The sequence below is a fragment of the Amblyomma americanum genome, chromosome 1 (genome assembly GCF_052857255.1).
Source record: "Amblyomma americanum isolate KBUSLIRL-KWMA chromosome 1, ASM5285725v1, whole genome shotgun sequence".
In the NCBI taxonomy this organism is placed as follows: Eukaryota; Metazoa; Arthropoda; class Arachnida; order Ixodida; family Ixodidae; genus Amblyomma; species Amblyomma americanum.
Genome location: NC_135497.1, coordinates 84,886,356 through 84,913,043, shown reverse-complemented (window position 1 = coordinate 84,913,043; position 26,688 = coordinate 84,886,356). Strand labels below are relative to the sequence as shown.

At 47.1% G+C, this 26,688-nt stretch overlaps 1 protein-coding gene across 1 annotated transcript in view; it reads right to left on the bottom strand.

Moving 5' to 3' along the window:
- The window catches only part of LOC144109702 (uncharacterized), a 151,188-nt gene extending 138,831 nt beyond the window's left edge, over positions 1–12,357 (bottom strand). The window contains exons 1-4 of the mRNA XM_077642527.1: positions 12,349–12,357; positions 11,245–11,535; positions 4,420–4,586; positions 2,247–3,025 (exon numbers count right to left, since the gene is read on the bottom strand). Coding sequence (XP_077498653.1) covers positions 2,247–3,025; positions 4,420–4,586; positions 11,245–11,535; positions 12,349–12,357 — 1,246 coding nt within the window. The remainder of the gene's footprint in view (positions 1–2,246; positions 3,026–4,419; positions 4,587–11,244; positions 11,536–12,348) is intronic.
- Positions 12,358–26,688: the final 14,331 nt, after the last annotated feature.

Genomic DNA, 26,688 nt, shown 5'->3' with positions numbered 1-26,688 from the left:
TTAATTATAACTACCCAAGAATTACGACAGGAATAGCTAAAAATAAAATGCATTACTGAAACTAGCATATCAATTTCATGTTTGCACCAAATTTAGTTACATATTGCATGCATAAATAACGAAAACACTTTTCATTGCCGCGTACCCTCTCAATCTCGCCATGTGTCTGTTAGCAGCACGCTTGCGGCTGCTTCTTTCCGAGTGAAACATGACACATGCATGATGCAATGAAAAAGCATGTGGCTTTTACCACACTTAAGGTATGCACTATTCTAAGCACGCCAACGTGACCACGCAAGAACTTACACAAGACTTCTTTCTACTCAAATCAAATAACTACGTTGGTCATAAAAACACTTTCAAGGAAATACTAAATGCCATAACACGCGCCATTAAAACATGCTGTGCTATTAACAAAAGGAATGCATTTCTTGGGTGGGAGTGACCGGCGCCCCGTGCACACCGGCTCAGGGCGATAAATATGTGTGCAGCTATATATGAGCTTTTTTTCCTTGTGCACTTAAAAGCGCACTATGCTGGTGTTCACGCAGATGGACGCAGTAACTTGCATGCTATTAAGTACATACATTGAGTGGCAGTGCCGAACGACTCCCAAACTTCGCACTTTACTACCGCAGCCCATTCCCTGTGAGCCGGTTTCCTAATGCGGCATTTATCTGAGAGAAACCTATCAGGGCTAACTTAAATTTCCTTTTATGCTACTACGCGGATCCAACAGTGACAAAGCTGGTCAATACATGCTGTTTCTGCAGTGCGCAGGCATAAACGATGCAGCCGCCGGTAGCTGCGGCAGCTCGGGTAGGCATGGGCAGGCGGAACCTGTTTTGCCTGCCATGCGAAAGTCGCGGCTGACATCAACACCACCTCATCTTCTTGACGTCTCGGGGTGAAGGAGGTCTATAGGTACTCAAAATACAATGCAACTACGCTCTTTGAGGTGGCTTCACCACCAAGCTCAAAAGCGGGGAGGACAAGCCAACTTTTCGAAGACCTTGAGGACGTGAGGCAAAGCGCGCGGCGCACACAGGAAAAGTAAAGCTGGCTGAGAACGTCGAAAGAAGGCAGCGCGAGTCGCTACAAAAGGAAAGCCAGTAAAAGTTCAGTGAAGACTAGAAAATCGAAGAGCAGGGCGTGCATTCGTAGCACGGTAGCGCGAAGCACGGGGAAGCAATGGCCAGGAGCGGAGGCACGGCGGCACTGAGTAGGCGGTTTTGCCACTCTTCAATGTGTCGCGCGGGTTTCTTTACAACCTCTTAAATGACGCTGAGGCCACGGAGGACGATGCCTTGATCATGCAAAGCTTTGGAATCAAACTGGATCATGGAATCAAACTGGCATTATATTTGTAGCCGCCCTGTATTCGTGCAAATGCAGTACTTCCACAACATGTAAACCAAGCAGAAAACGTGATAACATGCGATACCTGAAAATAAACAATTACCACATAAAGGGACAATAAGAGCAAGATGTAAGGTATTCCTAAGTGTTTCTTTTATAAACTTCGTGCTTAGTAAGCAGCCAGAGAGCATAGTCAGAGCCACGCCATGACCAAAACCTGATATAATAAAGACCCTGACATAGTAAAGGTTTTTGCTGACCCGAGCTACTTTACTATAGTGGGGTTCTACTGTACAATGTATGGCTACTAGTACATGCAATTCTAGCTTCCCACAGGGGACGCAGGACAAATCAAAGTTGGCCAGTATTGACAGAGTACCGCCATTCTAATGACAAAGGGGCTACTTCCTCCGAAAATGGAGCTTTTTAAGCTAGAAAATAAAAAAGAGAAATAGAGGCACCACCGCCCCTACCTGTTTTCACAAACGAACAGCAGTGAACAAAAGCCCGATTTCCCTATGGTTATCTCCAAGGCTAGGCAACACCTCCATTCACTTTCAAACGGTGATTATAGAGTCCTAAGTCTAGCTTTAATCTACCCAAATTCTATACCTTTAGCTACGAAACATATATCAACATAGCCACAAAGAGCAAAACACCAGATTTTCAGAAGAAACCAAAAGTGCACACAGCTGTCTAAGTTGCATAGTGTTTAGTAACCTTTATCTCAAGTGAGGAACTTGTTCAACCTTTTTGCTATGGGTCACCCTTCAAATGTAAATGCATTTAGCAAGAAATGTCATTAGTTTAGATTCATGAACTTATTGAAGTTGACTACGTCTTCTGGGTAATTGCACACAACAAAGAAAAACAGCCATGCTGCTCACCATCCGGAAGCTCAACTTTCGGAACAGTTTTCTCGTTTATCTCTGCCTTTCGTCTGCTTCGTTCTTGTTCCGTAAGCACATGTCGTAGAGCCCGAGATCTGCCAAGAGAAGGTGGACTGTGGAAAGATTCAGCAGTCTTCAATGGCGACTGTGGCGCAGGCTTGCTGGCATGATGATCTGAAGACATGTTTTCCTTCACTACATCTTCATGCTGTTTCGGCGAAGTATCTGCTGGCCTCCTGGGTGGCTGAGAAGGGCGCTTGCCCCAACCCCGGCGGGCCGTTCCCGAGCTCTTGGCTACGTGCTCCCATTCTCCTTGCTGAGGACTGTTGTTGTCTGGTGCTCCATGGTCAGGGCTCTTGAAAGCTGCAGGTTTGGTCGGCACCTTGACCACTGCCTGGTCTTGATTTAGAATGGCAGAACTCTCAGACTCTGAATGCTTGGCATTTAAGTCCGGAAAATCTTCGTCCTGGAAAGGAGGGTTCCCAAACTGGCCACCACCTCTTGGTCTGCGGCCACCACGCATGCCTCCACCACGTCCTGAGCCTGACCGGGGGGTGTAAGCCTCTTCATCCTCCCAATTTCGTTGATACTTGTTGGGACCACGGCCATAGCGTCGCCGTCTCCGAGCTCGAGGAGGCATAGTTTCCGTTCGAATATCATAACCATAGATGCTCACTAGTTCCTCACTTGTTTTAGGTCCTTGTTCTTCTTCGCGGTACATGTCGTGGCCCCAAACACCTTCATCATTCCATAGTTTTTTTTGCCGCCGTGAGCCCCTGCCAGAGAAAAGAAAAGCACTTAATCATCTACACAATGCCAACCAGCAGTTCTGCGAGAAAAGTACAACAGAGCATCCCCTACAGTGAAACTACCACATCCCGAGTTGGTTTACCACACACTTAAGCTGCACTCCCCTTCAATATTACTACTTTCACGCAACATTTTGAAACATGAAGCACCCAATCACTCGATGAGAATAAAGACCAAATTCCAAGTATTCTAAGCCTGTCAACATGTGCAGCCTATTCCCAGTTTTGTACTTTTCTTGCTTTATAGAGGCTAAAAAAACGGGGGTACCGTCTACTAAAAGAAAGTACAATAAAACCTCAAAATTAGAAGTTATTGCAGCCATGAAAAATATTCAAATTAAAAGAGCACAACAATAAAATAGAACTCAGGCAAAAAATTTTGTTGCAGGAACGAGATACCTTCAATCGAACCTCTAACCAGGGCAGATCACACACAGAAACGGCGCAAGTCAGTATTCATGCAGTGCCACGCAGTGAACCTATCGTGCGCACACAGCAAGAATGGTCGAGTCACGGGACATACACTGACACTGCTTTGATGCCAGCACCCTTGCTAGACACTGCCTTGACCACGGCCAGGCTGGAGAGAAGCGATGAGCGAGTGCATCGCTCCTCCAGTCCGGTCATGCCTTGAAGCGAGAGCATATGACATTGAAAGTGGTATCCCCTGCATGACTGCAGTGAAGCACGTCTTTTCTTTTGCAAGGACGTGCACTTCAGCAGTCTGCAAACCAGATTGCGGGCCAGTTTTTGTGCTCGGAATACTTGAGCTGGGGCACTTCACCTATTGCGCACGCTGTGGCACCACCATCGCTTCACCGGGTTTGCGACCAAATCGGGATCGGGCATTCCCGCATAACACGCCAGATCTTCAAATTAACTGGCCTAATGGAGGCCACCGGTTTGAATTATCAAAAATTATGGGATTGTAAAAATTCCTCAAATTATCCTCGATTTCAAACCAACTAAGCTCTAATTGTTGAGGTTTTATTGTAAATCTGATGTGGCTGCATCAGCAGCAAGCGATAAGCCACAATGTGCAATTAAGCCAGCTGTGGCTGCTGCTGCACCGGCTTACACTAGCTTGGAGCAGATGGTATAGTCCTCGCAAAACTATCACAGTAAGGGATTGCAGCTTTGTGACATAAAAGAGCACATGCACGTCATACTTTATACTTGTGCGGAAATATGCAAAATTAACACTCAAAAGGACATTGAACCACCTAAACAAGTTAAGGATGACATAAGAACTTCCAGCACTTCAATTCAGCCTAGAAAAAATTCTAATGTACCACCTGCCAATAACACAAATATACAAGATGAGATAGCTGTGCCAAAGCTAGCTGGAATATACTACTCACTTGTCATCTTCATTTTTTTCTTCTGGGATTTCAGACTCATCCCCATCACCGACTAGCCTGTCATCATGCTGGTAAAATGCCCCTTTTTTGGGGATGTATTGAGGGTTACGCTTGTCTTCATCGAAGTCTAACACCTTATCTTGGAGGTCAGAAGGATCACCACTTTCCTGAAATGAATCAATAGTATACAATGCACAACAGTAATAAAAAAAACCTTAAAAATTAGCTAAGGGAATGGCATCAAAGGGCAACTGCCCCAGTTTTTGAGAATTCAGCGATATTTAAGAATACAAATATATATAGGCTGTGGGTAAAGCGTGCCAAGTTTTTAGAGTTTGCATTTGAAAACTGATGTAATGAAAGATTAAATTTCAGTCTTCTCCTAACAGCATCGAAAGAGCATGGAGAAGCTCAGAGTGACATCACAGGTGGTACAATTTCAAATTCCCACTGCCATCAACCACACCCTGCCATGCATCATTGAATGGTGCCAAACAACACTCTCAAGGTAACAAACTTTGCCTTCAGTGGAGTTGGTTTTCTTCCTTCAAACGAAGTGTTTAAGCACTACAAATGTGGGGGTACGACACATGACACCATACATAGACATACACAAGAAAAAACACTGGACGGGCACAAACAGTTTTGTGCGACCGACCCATCTACAATCATTTTTAAGGATATGTTCAGTACGCAATTGCTGGCTGGATAGTAGAACTACACATGGCAAAATGAAATTTGCACCTGGCACACTTCCCACTGGTGCCAATTTCATATTACGGTGTCTTAAAGCACCAACACAAAGAGAATGAAAGTCTCTCAAGTTCCTTCCAAACAGGCAAGCGGCTGTCTTTTCACCTTAGCACATTCTAAGGTGAAAGCTGTAATGTTAAATACAGTGCTATGGATCATATTATGATTGAGTATTCATAGAACCTGAAGAGATACACTCTAAGTTTAAAAGTGTCACTACCTTCATGTTAAGCAGGAAGTACTTTTTTTTTTCAAGCATGAAAGGACTACTGTTCCACTGTAGCACATATTGTCGCCGACAAACGTAGGGCGGCACGAAAAAAAGGGCTTTTGTTAATCCGAAGGCCAGAAACCCAGCAGCGCGCGTTCGAACGGGAACGTCCTCTTCTTCGCTCCCACACGAGCCCAGTCATGCCGCTCGGCCGCATGGCGGCGCTCGCAGTGTGGCATTGCCCCCCTCCTTTCAAGAGGCATCGCCTCGATGCCTCCGGCAAGGGGGATAAAGAGTGTGGAGACACCGAAAGTGCGATGGCGTGTGGCGGCAGCACTGAATGTGAACTCCGGGAGGGGCTAACGGGCGTAATACGGTTTCATGCGGGACACGTGGACGACTTCAGACTTGGGCGGGCGAGAAGACCGGACAATTCCTTGCGGGTACACTTCATAGTTCACATCGCTGAGTTGACGTAGCACCTCGTAGGGACCGAAGTAGCGCCGCAGAAGCTTTTCAGAGCGACCGCGCACACGTATAGGGCTCCATACCCAGACGTGCTCGCCGGGTTGGTAAATCACCTCCCTGTGGCGGAGGTTGTAACGCTGGGCGTCAGTTGTCTGCTGGTGGCGAATGCGTTGTCGAGCAAGGTGGCGAGCGGCTTCTGCATCGCGAACGAATTGGTCAGCGCCTGGGGCAGACGAGGGGGTACAATCCGGGAGCAGCATGGCGTCAAGCATGGTCAGGGCATCTCGGCCATACACCAAACGGAAGGGGGTGAAGCGCGTCGTTTCTTGGAGGGCGGTGTTGTACGCAAACGTGATGTAGGGAAGTATTTCGTCCCAGTTGCGACGGTCAGCGTCGACATACATAGACATCATATCTGTGATGGTCTTGTTCAGCCTCTCAGTAAGTCCATTCGTTTGAGGATGGTAAGCAGTAGTTTTTCTATGACTGGTGCCACTAAGACGGAGGACCTCGCGTGTAAGAGCCGACGTAAACGCGGTTCCCCGGTTAGTTAATACAACCACGGGGGCGCCGTGGCGAAGCACGATGTGGTGAACAAAGAACTGTGCAATTTCAGCCGCGGTGCCACGGGGAAGAGCCTTGGTTTCACAATAGCGGCTTAGGTAGTCCGTGGCAACAACAATATACCGGTTTCCCATGGAGGACACCGGGAATGGGCCCAGTAAGTCCACGCCGACTTGTTGGAATGGGATTTGTGTGGATCAATTGGCTTCAGAAGGCCGGCCGGTTTTGTCGGTGGTACCTTCCGTCGTTGACACTCACGGCAGGTTCGAACGTAGCGTTGGACGACCGCAGCAAGCCGTGGCCAGTAGTACTTGTGGCGGAGGCGTCCCAATGTTCTGGAAAAACCGAGGTGGCCAGAAGAAAGGTCGTCGTGGCATGCAGCGAGAACTTCCTTACGAAGCACGGTTGGGACAACGAGGAGATACGCAGTGTCGGTCGGACCGTAATTTTTCTTGTAGAGGACTCCATCTATTAAGCAAAACGACGAAAGTCCGCGCGAGAAGAGTCTGGGCGGAGACGGAGCGGTTCCTTCGAGGTACTCGATTAGAGGCAGCAGTTCGCAGTTCGCAGTCGACCCTCTGGTGGTGGGCAAGGTCGGATGTGGTGACAGCGCCGAGGAAAGCAGAATCGTCGTCGGACTCATCTGGTGGGCACGGAAGAGGAGCTCGGGAGAGACAGTCTGCATCGCTATGTTGCCGACCCGACTTATACACGATGGTGACGTCGAACTCTTGCAACCGAAGGCTCCACCGTGCAAGTCGCCCTGATGGATCTTTGAGGTTCGCAAGCCAGCACAAGGAGTGATGATCGCTGACGACTCGAAACGGGCGGCCGTACAGGTATGGGCGAAATTTTGTGATTGCCCACACAACAGCGAGACACTCCTTTTCCGTTGTGGAATAATTCACTTCGGAACGGGACAAAGTGCGACTTGCGTATGCGATCACGCGTTCCACACAGTCTTGCCACTGCACAATCACCGCACCGAGGCCCACATTGCTGGCATCTGTGTGCAGTTCTGTGTCGGCCTGCTCGTCGAAGTGGGCAAGGATAGGCGTAGATTGGAGGCGGGCCTTAAGCTCTATGAAAGCTTTTTCCTGATCTTGGCCCCAGAAAAAGGGTTCAGAGTCTTTTGTCAGGCGAGTCAGCGGCTCTGCGAGCTTGGAGAAGTTTTGAACGAACCTCCGATAATAGGCGCAAAGCCCCAGGAAACGCCGCAAGCTTCGTTTATCTGTTGGCTGGGGAAATGCAGCAACGGCGGCGGTCTTTTCTGGGTCGGGGCTAACGCCCTGAGCGCTCACAATGTGGCCAAGAAACTTGAGCTCCCGAAATGCGAAGTGGCACTTTTCAGGCTTGAGAGACAGACCCGCAGAACGAATTGCTTCGAAGACGGCACGCAAACGTTTCAGGTGCTCCTCGAACGTGTCGGAGAAAATCACGACGTCGTCGAGATAAACAAGGCAGGACTGCCACTTCAGGTCAGTTAATACGGTGTCCATCATACGTTGGAACGTCGCAGGGGCAGAACACAAGCCGAAAGGAAGCACCTTAAATTCGTACAGGCCGTCAGGAGTAACGAAGGCGGTCTTTTCTCGGTCATGTTCGTCGACCTCGATTTGCCAATAACCGCTACGAAGGTCGAGTGACGAAAAGTAGGTAGCATGGCGGAGGCGGTCTAATGAGTCATCAATGCGCGGCAGTGGATAGACATCTTTTTTGGTAACGTTATTGAGGCGTCTATAATCTACACAGAACCATAGGCTGCCGTCCTTCTTTGCGACGAGGACAACAGGTGACGCCCAGGGGCTCGTCGATGGTTGTATGACGTCGTCGTGGAGCATTTCGGCAACTTGGCGGCGGATAGCATCGCGCTCCTTCGACGAAACACGATAAGGACGCTGACATAGCGGTCTCTGGTCACTGTCGACGATAATACGGTGCTTAGTTATTGGCGTCTGGCGAACCTTGGATGTTGATGCAAAACAGTCGCGGAAAGAGTCAATAAGGCTTTCCACGCGGCGTTTCTGATTGGTCAGAAGGTCAGGGTTCACGTCGGTCCTAATGGCTGTTGCAGTGTCCTGTTCGGCTATTTCGGGAGCCGTTGTTGATAAGGCACATTGGCCGGCATGTTCGCCAAGTTCTTCAAAATGGGCAATCACCGTGTTTTTCGTCAAATGTTGGGGTTCACAACTAAAGTTTGTCACTAAGAGCGTGGTACGCGCGTGAACAAGGTCGACAAGGGCGCGAGCAACGCAAACTTGCCGAGACAGTAGCAGCGACATATTCGCTTCGGCAATGCCCCGAGTACCGGAGCTGGTATCACACTGGACTGTGACAAACTTGCTTGCTCTCGGCGGTATCGTTGTGTGGTCATCAGAGATGCGTAATGGTGCTCTGTGCGGCTCGGGGTCGGTATCAACGGCTCGCTGTGTCGAGAACGATACCAATTCCTCATGCAGGTTGATGACCGCCCCATACTCTTTAAGGAAGTCCATGCCGAGAATCAGTTCTTTAGAGCACTCTCGTAGCACGGCGAAGGAGCCTGTGAAAGTTGCACCGCGGATCTTTATACGGCTGGTGCAGACGCCAACCGGCGTTACCACATGGCAACCAGCTGTGCGTATCTGCGGCCCATGCCAAGGTGTTAGAACCTTTCTGAGGGTTGCGGCTAGGTTACTACTCATGACAGAAAAGTCGGCTCCGGTATCGACGAGTGCAGATACGTCATAGCCATCGGCGGCAACAAGAATTTCGGCGGCGGAAACAATTGTTTGACAATTTGTCGGCGAGGTTTTTGGTGCCGTCGTCGATGGGGTCGTCGCTGAGGTTGTCGGTGAGGTCGGCGGTGGGATCGTCTTTAATGTCGGCGGGTGGGGTCGTCGCATAAAATCGTCGGATGGAGGCTGTTCACTGTCTGCGGCAGCGGCGGTCCTACCCCCAGAGGACGCCGTCTTCAGTTTTCCCGGCGTGGGGACGTACCTCTGAACTGGCCAGAGGATGACGGGCGGCCGGGCGAAGAGAACCGCCTTGGGGATGGCGATCGGGACTGGCGTCGCTGCGAGGTCGAAGATTGCACGTTTTCAGCCAAGTACTGTTCGATATCCCGTGGTCTTTCACCGTAGCGTGGTCGAGGTGAGTCAGGTGAAAACCCCCTTAAACCCATCCTGCGGTAGGGGCAGTGGCGGAGGATATGGCCAGGCTCTCCGCAGTGGTAACAGAGCGGCCGATTGTTTGGCGTACGCCAAACGTGCACTTTGCTCACGGGGGGCCTGAACTCCTGCCGCACGGAGGGTGCTGTTGTGATTGGCTCCTGCAGGTATTGCACAGGAGCGATGGGGGAAAAGGCTCGCATCGCTGGCCCGGGACTTCGTAGCGCCTCGCTGTACGTCATAACGGAGGGCGCCGGGTGTGGAGCTGGGGGTGGCTGCACAACTCGTCGGATTTCTTCGCGGACCACGTCCGTAATGGCAGCGACGCTGACCTGTGGAGCTTCAAAGCGAAGTTTCGCCAGTTCCTCGCGCACCAGGCTTCTTACAAGTTCCCGAAGGTCCTCGGCAGGCAGCGACGTAGGCGTGTACTGGGACTGGGAAGAGGCTGCTACAGTAGCCTGACGTCCGTAGTGGGCGCCCCGTTCCTGTAAAGAGCGCTCGATACCCATTGCCTCCTTGGTGAAGTCGGACACTGTTCGTGGCGGGTCACGGACCAGTCCGGCAAACAGCTGCTCTTTTACGCCACGCATTAAGTGTCGTACCTTCTGGGCTTCGGGCATAGCAGGGTCGGCCCGGTTGAACAGTTGCGTCATGTCCTCGATGAACATCGCGACGCCCTCGTTCGGCTGCTGTGATCTCGAGCGCAGGGCGATTTCCGCTTTCTCTTTTCTTTTGCTGCTGGTAAATGTCGCTAGCAGCTCTCGACGAAAAGCCTCCCAGGTGGTAAAGAAAGCTTCGTGGTTCTCAAACCACGTTTTGGCCGAGTCCTGCAGCGCAAAGTAGACGTTGCGCAGCTTGCGCTCGCCGTCCCACTCATTGAAACTCGCCACTCGGTCAAAGCTGGCCAACCAGTCTTCGACGTCCTCGAACCTGTCCCCGTGGAACGGTGGCGGCGATCGAGGTGCGTGAAAGTGCTGACTTGTCTGGCTAGCCGCGGTGGATGTCATGGCCCTTACCGGCGCTGTCAGTTGGCCGAACTCGTGTTGTAGGCCTCGCAGGCGGCGGCTCGCTTTGTGGACGGGTGTTGTGTCCAAGCGTCGCTGATCAGCGTCAGAGTTGCCCTCGGGGTGAGCGTTCATGGAACGATACCCAGCACCTCCACCAAAATGTCGCCGACAAACGTAGGGCGGCACGAAAAAAAGGGCTTTTGTTAATCCGAAGGCCAGAAACCCAGCAGCGCGCGTTCGAACGGGAACGTCCTCTTCTTCGCTCCCACACGAGCCCAGTCATGCCGCTCGGCCGCATGGCGGCGCTCGCAGTGTGGCAATATTAAATTTTCTCTTTATGACGTTTTAAACTCAACTCCAGCTTCACCCAAATGAGGCGAAATATGAAAAAAAAACTGATGCACCTGAGGTTAAAAAGCTATTACAGTTGCTCCTTTGATGCACAATGACATAGGTAACCAGAGATAGCAGGCTAAGAAGCCTCACAATGTGCTTCTCATCTGCATCCAAAGGTCTTGGTGGACACCCGACACTGTTACAAGGCACACCTGCCTCTGTGCCCATTAGTACTTCTGCATATATGCAAGGCTGTTGACAAGTGCACATTCCCACACACACCTCTGGCCCAGAATGTGCAACACGACATATGCAAGCATGCAGTCTTAATGCTCACCTCTCCATCTCCCTGTTGACGTTCCCCTTTGAGACAATACTCTTCTTCTTCATCCAAATCATCCTCCAGTTCGTCTTCAAGACATCGTATGCCATCATTTACTGCACTATTTTCGTTGAGGTCATCTTTACTCACATCAGGGTGCAATTCAAGTTCGTCATCTGGCTCCTCCTGATCAGAACCGAGGTTGCCAGGACTTTCCAAGGAGTCAGCGGCAGCCTCATGGCCGCCCTCCTGACCGGCCCCAGCAGCACTGCGGCTAACAGAAGCCTCCCATGGGACCTGTTTCTCCTGAAATGGACAGCGCGAGTCAGGTAAGCTTAGGAAATCTGATCACTGGAAAACGCATAGAATTGCAGAAACAGAAGCAGGCGTTAAGAAAATGCACCTGAAAATTTTCTTCTCAAAAACATACCTAAAATGTAGGCGAACATCAAATACTCCCTTCAATAACATTTTCTACCTAAAGCTCAGCTACATTCCCAGTTAAGGCACCCCCCCTTCCCCTGTAGCTTCAATTTCTACTGGGCTTTTCTTTTTGCCTTCCACAGGGACATCGCAGTAAGACACACACAACAGATAACACACCACTTCCACCTTGCCTTTATCAAACATCTGCCTCTTGCTACAGACACTTAATCACCTCCATTTTCCCAGGCCATTACACAGAAAATTCAGGTAGGGCTGATAAAATATAGGAATGATTGTTACAGTAAAAATAAATTTTATGTCTCACACCAGGAAGTTAAACCTGGTGCATTTTTCCCCACGCTCTTGGCTGGCGAGGACCATTCTGTAAGGGCCTTGCAGCATTATTGGTGAGTGTAAAGAAGTGAAGAGCAGTGGCTCTAGCACGCTACTGTACTTAAAAAGCTATATTCTCCCTCCCCCAGCACGCATTTCACTCCGCACCAGTCATCATTTTCATGAGGCCCGTCCACTCTCGTGCACCGTCACCTTTGCCAATTTCTTTTTTCCCCGCACAGCTGCAGACTGGAACGGCCTTCCAGGCGACATTGCCACCATCACCTGTTCATCCAAGTTCATTGAAAATGTAACAATTATGTACAACTCTAAGAATGCTTTTTTATTATTAGTTCCCACCCCAGTCATGGGGCCTTTAAGGAAATGAAATGAAACTAATATCTACTGTTTGGTCACATAGAAAAAAAAAAAAAACTGACAACACGATGCACTAGCTAAAACGATTAAAAAAGACACTTGAACCCTGTTTTATCTGTTGCAAATGCTGCCATCCTAATGCAGACTTGCCAACTATTTATATTACAGCACAACAAAAATTCCTCGCGCGCCCTCTTCAGCTTTGTACCAAGTAATATGAACTCGTCATATAGCTCACATTTAAACAGCATTACAAAATCTACCTTATGCTTCATCATTTCATAATTTGGGCAAAACAGCACATCTCCATGTCTATGCTGCGTGAAAACTTCAGTGCATGAGAGCCAAAAGGCATTCTTAGATAACCATACATGTTTTTGTGAAAAGTAGAAGCCTACTAACTATCGTAAGAAAGCCAACAGTCTGAAAAAGGCAACCACCTCGCTTTTCTTCATCCAGTGATATCTGCCACACCACAATGAATAAGATATGGAAAAAATAACAACAGTAAAGCAAGACTAGCAAGACTAGCACAAATGCATTCTCAGTAAATATGTACCTACCAAACAATACACACGTAACTAAAAAATATACCTTTAAATGATGCTTCCCGAAAGCAATGCAAAGATAACAATTTTGCCAGTGCCTAGAAGGTTTGGTTTAGGGGGGTTTAATGTCCCAAAGAGGCTGAGGTTATGAGAGACGCCGTAGTGAAGGGCTCTGGAAATTTCGACCACCTGGGGTTCTTAACGTGCACTGACATCGCACAGTACACGGGCCTCTAGAATTTCGCCTCCATAGAAATTAGACCACCACGGCCGGGATTGAACCCGCGGTCTTTCGGGCCAGCAGCCGAGCACTATAACAACTCGGCCACCACGACGGCTGGTGGCTAGAAGCTCAGCGAACTATGCGATTGCCTCAAGTCATTAGATTTTGGAGGAAGAAGTGAATTCTAGCAAGTCTCTTGCAAACCGGTCATGTTTGATTCCTACGGTAGCAAAATATCTAACCTACTGACTGTCAATATGTCACATCCTCAGGAGGGTTCACCCGTGCCAGTGTCTATGGGAACTTCCAGAAGGTATAGCATGTCTAAACGTGCTTCAATTTTCATAGGGTTTGTGGCAGACTTTTCTTCTTCAGGAAATAGAGGAAATGTGGCCAGTTTTATATATTTTATTTTCTTACAAATCAGACCTAAATATCCTGAAAAATTGTGCTTTTAGATATGTCTATCTGTCTTGTCATCTCCTGAAAAAGCTAAAAACCATTTCCTCCCTTTCCCTCTCCTGATCATTAAGCCTCAATTTTTATCCACATCAAAACTATTGTTTGCGTTTTACAGGCTGTGAAAGTTGTGTATTTTCTGCAAAGTCTTGATATTCGCGCCAAACTTAACCAGTGCGAGGTGGCTCCATCTGGCATCAGACTATTTTGACGATACTATACACTACCACATACCTGCCACAAAGTATGCTGGGGGAGCCAGCACATTTTTTTTTTTAAAGAAAAATGTCACGCGCCACATCTTTCAGTGTACGACACAACAGCGCTGGAGCTTCACACATGGCATCGCATGTGAGGAAGCATATCCTCTATGAAACGCACAAAAATGACGAACAGCACGTAACGAGCGCGGAATTTCGGCGCACTGGACAACCGGAAGTATCGCGCGGACGGGATCAAGGGAAGCACGCACTGGTTTCAGAGCCAATAGTTTCAGCTGGCTGACTTATTGATAAGCGCAGCCAATAGCTTCCACCACTCCGGGCTAGCGAAGTGGTGGCAGCTATTGGCTGAACTAAACTAAACTGAGCATCCAGACTATCGGCCTATTGCCGGGGGCCTGCCGATCGTAATAACACCTGCAGTTGCGTGCATGTCAGAGGGGCGCTGGAAGCAATGCAATACGCAGTTCAGGCCTGGGCACAAATATGTGGGCAATCGGTTTGTCAGGCAGGTCATACTGCGACATGGCACCACTTCGGGAGCCCGTCCGAATTGGCCTTTTTCACAAGGACGCTCTGCGCATGCAAGCCTCTTCTCCAGCTCCCATCGTTGAAAATGAAACCGCCTGCTCCTACTGCCACAGTTCATGTTATTGACAGACGCACACACCTTGCCACTTCGCAGGCACAGCTGGCTCCTCTAGGAACCAGATCACGCCTGCGTCTCCCATGTGCATTTGTGTTCAATCAGTAGCAAATGAATTTTCGCCACTCCCTAGAGGATACCACATCTTGCGAAAGAGGCGGATTGACTGATGCCAACCCCTGGGCATCCGAATGAACGAGCTCCCAAGGCCATAGTCTCTTATACCCCTGTCACACTAGCAAATTTAATGTCAATCAATGCCTCGAATGTCATTCGGTGTCTTTCGGTGCTACATGGTAAAAAATAATGTCATTCGAAAATGATGGCAGTGACGATCAGGGAAAAAAAAATAGTACAATTCAAACACAACGACACGCATAAAATATGTTACAAATTGTTGTGTAGTGGTTTAAGAGCGGGTGAGAACATTTCTGTGCAATATTATAAACTTAAAATATTATTTCTGACCATTCTGCGGCACTTCAGCCATCAAAAGCCAAGCCAAGTACAAAGTCAACCACAAATCCGAAAAATGTAAACAAGCAAAATGGCTGACACAGTGGCATGCGGCGACGCGTGGAAATCTCTTCTGAAAGGGGAAGTGCTAGGTGACATCTTTAAGTACTTCCGAGCTAAACGAACATGTAACGCCAATCAGCAAGAAACAAGCAACCCAAAATGATCGGCGGTCGTGGGAAAGGCCCTGCTTCACGGTCGGCTGCTGCCGTTGGCTGCTGCTGGGACCGAGAGTAATAGCTATCCACGACAGCTACAAGTGTGAAGAAGTTTGCACCAAATGCTGCTGCGCGTATGGTGTCCAGAGTACACATTCGGTTCGACATCGAATGCGAATGAGTCTCGTGAACTCATTCGATAGCGAATGTCATTCGAACCTAATGACATTAAATGTTCCCGTGTAGCAGCAGATTAATCGCATTAGGTGCGAATGCCATTCGAAACAAATGACATTAAATTTGCTAGTGTGACAGGGGTATTAGACGCGCGTTTGGCAGGACTCTGGCGGTAGTCCGGATTATCCAAATTAATGCGGGAAGGTTGAGGACTAGGAATAAACGTTTATTTAGCTCGGTCAAATTAACGATGTTTCACTGAACAATGCTGCCGCAACCACACCTGAAGGAACGGAGTAGGTTCTGAAAAGTCATGTTTTCTTTTTTTTTTTGGCTGGAGTTCTTTTCTAACTTGTGATCGGGAAAAAGTATAGCAGTGCCACTCCCCAAGGCAAGGGCAGAAAGGTCTGCCTCCTTCCTTTCCCTGGCTAGCCCCTGCTGCGCACTGCAACTGCGACGTCATGAGAGCAGGTCAAAGCCAATTGACCATTTGCGGAAATCTGTAAGTCAGCATCTCTGCAAGGCTTGTTTTCCAACCAAGAAGTCTCCAACCCAGACGACACTTATATTTTTTGTCAGAACGAAAACTCCGCTCTCCGGGTGACACTGCTATTCACGGACAACGTAACGGACGTCCAAATGCTACTAGATGTTTGTTACATGGAAGGAGATGCCCTCGCTTCAATACAGAGCACAGAAGAGAAACTTCCCCTGCAGTTACAGGACAACACCCTATGGTGGTCATCCGACAAATACCTGGGCATAGAATTGTCAACCGACCGAAATTGCATACAAGTTTTCGAGAAGAGGCTCCGGCGAAAGGCGAGCAGATGCCGGCGTTCTTGAGCTCACGGGCATTGTGGCGATTTAACCATTTTGAAGTGACCAGAACCCTGTGGGAGGTGGTGGCAGTACTGTGTTTGACTTTCGGAAACGCAGTCATCTGTTTGTCAGCAATGGCAAGCATGGCCCGGCAGACACAGCAAAGGGAGGCGGGACAATTGGCCCTAGGCACCTAGAGCCGTGTAATGGATAAGGCGGTACAGGATGAATTGGGCTGCTGCTCCTCTGAAGCACGGGAGGCCGTGACCAAGCTGTCCTATGAACGCCGCCTCAGCCAAATGCAGGAGGGGTGCTGGGTGCGTGAAGTCTTTAAGCACGTCCATTTGAGTTGTATTAGTACCAAATGGACACTGCAAACAAACAAACAAGTGGCAGAACATTCACGAACAAATACAGTGTATGGAGCAGCGGAGTTGGCAGCGAATGGCCTGCAAGAAGCCAGCCCTAGTAGTTTACCAACAACAGAAAACCACGATAGAAAAGGAGCCCCCATATGACAACTCTGGGGGCAGCAAACTGCTGTGCGAGTCTAGGAGTGCTGTGCTGCGTACCAGTCTTCTTCAGGACAAGTACATGGAGGCTACGAGCATGACGTGAAAACTTTACAGAGTACCCAAGAAAACCATCAAGCACACTGTTGGAATGTGCACGCCCACAACTCTCGATTTAGGACACACAAGAAAGTCCCGTACTTGACACAATCGACGAATCCAGCAATAGTTTCTAAATATTAGGTATCTAGAGAGAAAGCTGGTGCCACTGTCTATGCGAGTTTTTAAAAAGGCAATTCATTCACCGTGGAAATGCCGGAAAGACAGCATGGCGTACTTGGCTTAGCCCTAAAACAGGAGTACAATTGCAGAAATACAAATTTTCACAAATTACATGTTGCAAGGAAGCGTTGCTTAGCAGCTCCTGGGTTTCTGAGCTCTCACACTCCAGAATAGACCTCTCCGTGGTGTATACGACGTGATGTGAAAGGGGCGCGACCTGGCGGGCAAAATCACCTAGTCTCACTTCTGAACCGGTATCATGCTCCTCCCGTTAGAGCCGCGTCGGTATGCGTCGCATTTCTTGTACCACGCCGCCAAAAGTGGCATATTTCAATCAGAAAAGCTCTTGGAAGGGACGCTATAAATATAGAGCGATACAAAATGAACAAAACATGGCAAAGCAAGGCGCATAATGAGCCTTTCCCGGAATCCCGGAAACCAGAGATAGAGTTTCACATGCGCACCCATGCTGTCATGACAATCAGGTGACACTGGTTGAAGCGTCTCCTTTAAGGGTTGCTGCCCCGTTTTTACACACACACTAAAAAAGAACGTGTTCCACGATGCATCGGCCTCAAGCGAGATCACGCGGTCAGTTGTCCAGCATCCTTTAGTCACGGCTTAAACATATAGATTAGTTCCACGACGCATCGGCCTCAAGCGAGATGAAACTGAAACTGAAGTGATTAGGTTGACGAGAGTGCACAGTTCTGAAAAAGGTCAGGTTGGCGTGCATTTACCTCACATTCTATTTTTTGCAGGGGTGCCTTCTCGTTTCATGGACCATCCGGATTACGTGCCACCGATCTTCGAACACAGGAATGCTAGCTGCGTCCGGGCTATCGCCCGCTGTCTCCGCATCAGCAGCTCGCCCTCGGACGAGTGCCGATGAACGCTGCACACAATGCGGCGAATGTATTTCTCCTCTTTGAAAGCCCATTATTTCCAAAGTTGCCGGTTCGATGTGCCAAAGTGCATGTCAATCACATTCTCACCGGCGGGACAGAAGTCTGATCGTTGGTCCACTGCTTGCTCGCGTCCAAAAATTGCGCGAAACCCATTGGCGAAAACATCGTCAGCTCAACAGAATTAAAATGTTCACAGCAATAAAGGCAAAAGCATACTGAAACGCAATAGCGACGTTCGGATGAGCACGAAAACACCAGCAAATGATCGACCGACCAAACTGACTGCTGCTGACCGCGCGACGCGAACCCACCGAACCACCAATTGCGATTCGGCGCCCGCCGCTAATGGCGCTCTCCCAACGTGAAAATAGACAAGCGCCAGGGCCAAGTTAATTCAGATATAGGTTTCATTATCATGCAAGATGGCAGGAATAGACTGAAATGGGAGGAAATAGAAAAGGCAGGAGGAATTAATGGTATATGGTTTAGTGGAAACGCGTCTTAGAGACATGGAGCAACCACCCTGTAACCCAGATTACGCATGGGAATATATCAATAGAACAGAGGGCAGCAGAAAGGGAGGTGGAATTGGGGCATTCATTCATTCATAAAAGTGTGAATTTTCAAAGGGTTAAACTGGGATGCAAGGAACATTTATGGCTAAAAGGAAAAGTGGCAGGAGAGCAAACACTCCTTGGCTTGGTATACCTGTGGACAGGAGCTAATGCCGAAGAGGAAAACAGGAAAATGTTAGAATGTATTGCAAGCGACATTGATGAGCTAGGAGGACAGGGAGAAATAATTATATCAGGCGACATGAACGCACACATAGAAGACCTGGATGGGTACACAGACTCGACAGGAAGCATGTTGCTGGATATGTGTGACAGTACCAAGAAGTGTGAAGGCTCATAACATGGGAGGCAGGGAGTCTGCACTCGACAATATATTACGCACTAATGTCACAGAGAATGTATAATAGATCAAATGAGCATCGATGAACATGGTTCCAGAAGTCTAGGTAGTGACCACAAGTGCATCAAGTTGAGCTTCAGAAGAGAAACCAATGTAGGACAGAAGCGAGATGAACAATCAGAGGGCCCCGCCGCGGTGGCTCAGTGGTTAAGGCGCTCAACTACTGATCCGGAGTTCCCGGGTTCGAACCCGACCGCGGCGGCTGAGTTTTTATGGAGGAAAAAAGCTAAAGCGCCCAGGTGCTGTGCAATGTCAGTGCACGTTAAAGATCCCCAGGTGGTCGAAATTATTCCGGAGCCCTCCACTATGGCACCTCATTCTTCCTTTCTTCTTTCACTCCCTCCCTTATCCCTTCCCTTCCGGCGTGATATATGAGACAGATACTGCGCCATTTCCTTTCCCCAAAAACCAATAATTATTATTAACAATCAGAGGGGAATTTTTACTCAGAAAAGCAATTGGAAGCAGCAGCCAAACAAATTGAGAAAGTAATTTGAGGATAATGAAACAAAATGGACTTATACCAAATTAGCTCGATTACTTGAGCTAGAGCTAGCTAAGGTTCGAGCCGAGCCAAAAGGGTAAAGACGCAAACCCAAGAGTTGGTGGGATGAGGAGGTCAAGAAGGCGATAAAGAAACGTCAGGAAGCGTCCAGGGAACACAGATACTCCAAGAAGAGGGGGGAACCAGAAGCTGAAGGAGAGAGAAAATGGGATACCTTCATATAATGTAGAAGGGAAGCATCCTATTTGATTAATGAGAAAATTAGAAGAAATGGTGCCCAATGGATGTCAGAAGTAAATAAAAAGGATAGAAAAGCAGCTCAGAAATTCTGGAAATATCTAAATACAATGAGTAATAAGACTAGGCTACAGTAAAGGCTTATTGTTACAGATCAGGGTATTCGACTAGAAGGGGATGAAGCAATGATACACATAGGAACAAGGATGACAGAAAAATTGAAAGAAAGAAATGTTGCAGATAATTTATCGAAGGAGGATAGACCGGTTACTGCAATTACTTCACTTGAGCAAAGAGAGTGGGAAAGGGCAGAGAAGGTTCCTAGTGGCCCGTCAGCAGGACCAGATAGTATTCCGATTATGTTAATAAACAAGCTAGGACCAAAACCCAAGCAAACATTAATACAGGTAGCGAATAAAATGATAATGGATGGCAAAGTCCCCAATGAATGGCGATTAAGTAGAATGAACATGATATATAAGGGAAAGGGGGACAAAGCTGACATAAGTAACTACCGTCCGATGACAGTGACATCTGTGGTTTACAGCGTGGTGATGCAGATTATAAAGGACAAACTGCAGGCCTGGGTGGAGAACGAGGGAGTGCTAGGAGAGCTACAAAATGGGTACCGGAAGCAAAGGAGGTTGGAGGACAATCTGTTTTCATTGACGCAGTGTATAGAGGTTGCTGAAAAGAAACAGGCCTTTATGGCTAGCATTTCTCGATATTAGGGGAGCCTATGACCACGTTATTCAAGAGTATTTGTGGGACATACTAGGCACATTATTTATATATATATATATATATATATATATATATATATATATAAAGGTAACAGAGTGCTTATAAAATGGGAAAAAAATGTATCAGGGCCTACAGAGATACAGCGGGGGCTTAGGCAAGGATGTCCTCTGTCTCCTTTGTTGTTCATTTTGCACCTGCAAGGGTTGGATACCAAACTAGAGAGGAGCGGACTAGGCTTCGACCTTCCTTTTTTCAAGCAAGGGGATGGATTAAACAGTCATTACCGGAACTAATATATGCAGATGATATAGTGCTAATGGCTGACAACAAGGAAGATTTGCAGTTGATAGACATTTCTGGTACAGTGGGAAATAGATCAGTTTCCAAGTTTAGTAAGGAAATATGTGCATTCATGATATTTAATAATAAGGGCGGCGAGAATAGAATACAGGAGTTCACGCTAGAAGTAGTGAATGAGCACAAGTATCTTGGGGTGTGGATAAATAACGGTGCTGAGTATCTGACAGAGCATGCTATGAATAAAGCTAGTAGGAATACAGCTGTGATAAAAAATAGGGCACTGTGGAATTACAATAGGTATGAAGTGGTAAGAGGGATCTGGAAAGGGGTGATGGTTCCTAGCCTGACTGTCGGTAATGCGGTCCTGTGCATGAGACCAGATGCTCAAGCAAGGTTAGAAATCAAACAACGTGGCATAGAAAGGCTAGCTTTAGGAGCACATGGCAATACACCAAATCGGAGTACAGGGTGATATGGGATGGGCGTCGTTCGAGAGCTGAGAAGCTAGCAATAAGATAGCATTTGAGGAGCGATTGATAAAAATTGGGGAAAAGCAGTGGGCTAGCAAAGTTTTCAGATACCTGCATATAAAGAATGTTGACACGAAATGGACAAAGCGAACTAGAAAACTGACAAGGAAATATCTGGACAGCAGTAGGGGTGCAAATCAGCAATTATCGGTTAAGAAAAAGGTGAAAGAAACAGAGAGCTCTGTGGAATACAGGGATGCTGACAAAATTGGCACTGGGAACATACAGGATCTTTAAGCAGGAAATTGCCAAAGAAAATATATATGATAATTTTAAGGGAAGCTCTGTTGTTTGAGCCCAGGACTGGAGTTTTGCAGGCTAAGACATATAGAGTCAGGCGCCACAAGATAGACACGTTGTGCGTTGCGTGCGGAGAGGAGGAGGAAACGGCTAACACTTGCTACTTTTCTGTAAAGGGCTTCACCCAACAGTACAAAGCAGTGGGGCCGATTTACCCAAGGCATTGGGGTTTAAGGACAGCGAAGGGAAACCAAATTTTAAGCGAGCAGTTGGTGGCTAAAATTGAGAGAAGAGTAAAATTTCATGTCATAACTAGATGGCTTGAGCCACCGTCCGATTTAAAGGGTTCAGCCGTATCCATCCATCCATGCTGGGGACCATCTCACTAGGCTCGCTCCGCTAGGGTCGCCAGCGAGCGGAACGGGAGGAACGCTCCGCTAGCCCGCTCAGGGCCAAGCGGGCTGTACATGCGCAGTTGTGTTCCCGCTGGGCTGCCTGAGGGAGCGGGGATGCCGCTCCGGTCAACTAAAACTAGACTTTCAGTATAGCATATGAGAGCTTACGTACGTTATATGCAAGCGTTTAGCGGGAGGTTACAATGGATATCGCATGACACTTTAAGTTTATCGTATGCCAAACCATACACAACGATAGCGCTGGCCGCAGTGGCACCATCTGGTGTTAAAATGTGACAATTTTTGTCACATTTTTCGCACTTAGCCAAGGTTATCCAAGTCCTAGCGCGTAGATAGCCAGTTCAGTCGAGTCACGGCCTAATTTCTTTTAAGTAACTGAACCGAGCAAGGTTTTAAAAACATTTTGAGGTCTTTCAGACACTTCTGCCTACTGCCGAAACGATTGCGTTTGGCAAGGCTGTAAGGTGGCTCACATGCAAGCGACTGAGCGACCAGCGGCTCGGCGCAGCGATGCTTTTCGCAAGGTTCCATTTCTCATGCCTCGCTCCGGAGCGTTTACTGCCACTGCGAATCCCAGTATTGCTGGCAAAGAATACGAGCTCACGGTTGGTTCCGGTGGTTTGCAACCATCAACATGGACAATGTTCATGCATTATTTTTCCAAGATTGCTCAAATTTTTTAAGGAATGAAGAACTCTTGTTTGTTAAATATCAACTACTTCTTATTTTGATGCCAATAATGTTTTTTTAAGTTCGTACGTGTACGTCGGAAGCACGTGTAGTCAAAAAATATTGTCTTTTCCGCACGGATCCTCTTCTTGTCACGTGGCTTTTCCACCGTGCACTCATTGATCAGAGGGCAAAGCTATCGCGCTGTCGCTGCGAAAATTTACAGCTTGTTGGAACCCCTTCGCTCTGCCCGGCCGAGCCGCCACGACGGGTCGAAACAAGTTTTTACGTCGCGGCAACAGGATTCACTGCCATTTTCGCTTGCATGTGAAACAGGCTTATCAATACCTTGTCGTAAAAATACAAGCAAACCAATCCACAGTCAGCAGCGTTCTGTTAGGGTTAAGAACGGCGGAATCGTCACACAGAATAGAAAACTGGCAAGTTTATCCCTCATTCGTTACGCTGTTGGCGAGGGGAAGCAAAGCGAATATCAGGTGTGCCATTTAAAGGCAATTAATAAGCCTAAAAACAATAACATTGACGAATCATCTCCGAAAAGGTGACATGGGCGCCGCCATCTTGACAACGCTATTTTTCCTAGTGTACGCAAGAGCACTCGCGCTAAAGGGCGCTGCTCGATCGTTTTTTTTTTTTCGCATGCGCACGCGTCCTTGCGACGATGCACATGGGCACGCGAGGGCGCGTTGCGGATGAGGTGCTGTATGATCAAGTTTGCAGCATGCGACCGAGCGGACACCTCCAGCGTTCTGATTAGCACGCTCATCAGTGCCATCCGTGCGGCAGCAGAGGCATCTGCCGTAGCAAAACACGAAGATATCTTGCCGTATGAATATACACACACTGATATTGTGGCGCACCCAAAACATGTTTAGCAGCGAGATTTTTCGTAGCAGGTAAAACCCCGATCGGCTGTGACAGCCGTAGATCTCGGCGCGGCTAATTCTGACGTCCGCGAACGAAGTTGCAACAAACTTTACATCACCACAGGCGAGGTTCGCGAGGTTCTAACAGTGTCGCGGGAAACAATGTTGATGCCATTTCCACCTCAGAAAGTGAAAATAGGCATCACACCGCGATTGTGACAAAACTCGTTCGATCACTAGTCGGCTAGACTCCGCTGAAGACCACCCATATAGGCACCGTTATATAACCAAGATCTAAGATTTTTGCCTCCTAATATTTGAAGAGTGCCTCTATTGAAGGTTACACTATACCCTAACATGCAATAACGATTTCAGAACGACGCGATTCGTATCGCGAATTCTCGGAGACAAGGATACGGGTCTAGAACAAGCTATAGGTTAGCAGTAGTCATATTCGATCGTTTATAATTATAACAGGGAAGTTCACATAGGTGCGATCGGGCACAGGTTAAATCATCAGTCAAACTAGCGCACTGCAGTCTTTTTACATATATTTTAATAGCCTTTATTTTATAGCTTTTTCATTAATCCATGCACACTTTAGTTCACAGTAACAATGTCAAATAAACAAAGCCTCCTTGCTGTCTCCCCACTTAAGTGTTATTGCAAAAGACACTTATCTATTCATCAATATCAGAAGTGTGTGTGAATTGTGCGTGTATTAAAAATTCCATATTTTAGTATACCGCTGTCGAATACGAACCCAAATACAAGAGAAAATTCTGAAATTCCCAGTAATCTGGAATATGTAATATCAGTTGTAACTGCAGCAGTTTGGCATTTCACAGAAGAGTGACCGTGCAACAGTACTGCTTTCTCTCTGTAATATTATTCAATCCAAAATAATATTAAATTATTCAAGCCAAAACTGAAATAGCACAGTGTGGTGACAATTAAAGGGGCCAAGCCATCTATCACTGCGCTGAAATGCAAGCTTTGTCTTTTGCTTAACGACAGCAGGCGACCAGTTTTATTTTAGCAGTAATTCCTTAGCTCATAACGAATTAGAATTGCACAAGCTAGAATGCAGCAGTGCAATCAAGCCTGGAGAGTTGTGCTCAGAGCCAGTCAATGGTGACGCATGCAGAAAAAAGCTGGCATGTTATCTGTACAACTCCAAAAAATCCTGAAAGTGCCATGTGAATGAAAACAAAGTGGCTGCTTAGTACTCGGCAAAAGGCCATACATGCCTTTTACCTTCAGTGTAAATATAACATGATGTGGGAGTTGGTTAACTGGATTGCATCTGGACGGCTCCTGGTTGAGGTTGGGAAAGAATACTTTATATATTCAGGGAAACAGGATGCACTGACTATGCATAGTGGTTATCTCAAGCAGAATTTGTAGAAATATATTTACAAGGTGAAAGCTGTGTTGTTGCAAAATACAATGAAATAAAAAATAAGCATATAAGTGCGTGTAGGGCATACATGTATATATCCTCTCATATAGCTTCACAGTAATGTTTAAGACTTTTTTCTGAGCAGAAAAAACGAGGGATCATAACAGTGATTCTGGTTCCCAAAACAGCAGATAAAGTGAGCATTGCCTGCACCACATGTCACATAATTTTGGAGCATGCTAGGTGTTGTTATTAGCAACATCTTCTACAAAGTAAAGCTTATTTCATTGCCAGTTTGGTTTTCAAACTGCCAAAGTTCCCTTTAGACATACCTTATGTTAAAATGACTTAGTTGTTTACCTAACTGCTTGATCTTTGCCTAGGCTATGCCTACTTTTCAGCTTCATACAGAGAGTATGTGAATTTAAACACTCCTAGAAGGGCTGCATGTATTGGGCAAACAAATGTCCCTTTTTGTGGCCTCCTTTTTCAAAATAATGCACCAAAATGAGAATCCTCCTCAGGGTCTTATATGAAAACAGCAACTCTATGAATAAATTAATATTGAGTACAGGTTTGTGCCTTTTCACGAGTTTCACTGCCGTCAATGTAAGAAAATCACATTCACACACAAAATTCACAGCAGCTGTAATCTGACTCCATTCATGACGACAGAACTGTATGTGAAATTTAGCTTTATTATAGAGGAGAAGGAGGCACCCTTTTATAAAAACTGTAAATGCTGGCCCCATAGCATACCTACCTGGCCAGTTCAGATGAGGATAAGGATAAGGATAAAATGACACACGGACTTAATAGTCACATGCGTAAACCCACGCACCTAGCATTTTAACCCACATCGCATAATGGAAGTCTCTGTTGCTTCGTTTGACACATGGTAGGATGAAAGCACAAAGGAAATACTGACACACATCAGCTCGTAATGGAGACAGGTATGGCTGACAGTAAAAACTATTAATGCAGTCCTATTAACATTGGCAAATAGGCCATTTTCAAGCACAGAGACTGTTGTCCTGGAGTGTTGGAATGTTGATATTGATAGTGGGATGGCAGACCATATAGCAGTCAATGAAGACTGGTTAAATTAAACAGTGAACGGAAGCAAGGCAGCAATGTGGGCTAGTTGGTTGTACATTTGATGGAAATAACGCGCTACACACAAACAAGAACCGACAACTAAAAACGATGGACACAGAGCAAGTGTGCACTAACAACTAAAATCTATTCTGGTACGAGGGCACATAGATACATTTTGTGCACATGCTCAAAACAATCAATTCATTGCCACCCGCCTGTGTCGCATGCTCCTTTGCTTCTTGATGAGTTCTAACTCCTGACTTCATAACAACACCGAGGGTGTGCTTGCGCACTAGTCTTCACCGGCCTCCCCGTATCTCAAAGGCTTCTTTTTTTCTTGTCCCTTGCACGAGCTAAAATTGTAGTCTGTTCAAAGTAAGGTGAACATTTGTGATTTGCACAATGGGGTGCTAATCCTGTGTCCGTCGTTCCAGTTGCCAGTTTTTGCCCATCAGGTGAAAAGAAGGTCATTAATGAATGCAAGAAAGAGGGGAGGGCCAAGTACAACACCTTTCGGTTGTCTGAGATTCCAAAAAAAAAAGAAAGGCAGGATGAGCAAGAGTTAGCATGGGCCAACTGCTGTTAGCTGGCTAGGATCACTTAAATCCCACTCAGAACAGTACGATGCAAGACATTTTATAAAGGATTTTATCGCATGCTTTCTCAAAGAGACTAAGGAGCAAGTGTGTCACGAAGAACAATTTAATGGGCCACAACAATTTAGCAGTGTGAGAGTATATAGTGTTTTTCACGATTAGGAACCCATGCTAGTTATAGAAATGGTGCAATGATTTGGTGCTTGTGACATTATCTGAACTAAAAAATTTACCACATTCTGCTGTATGCA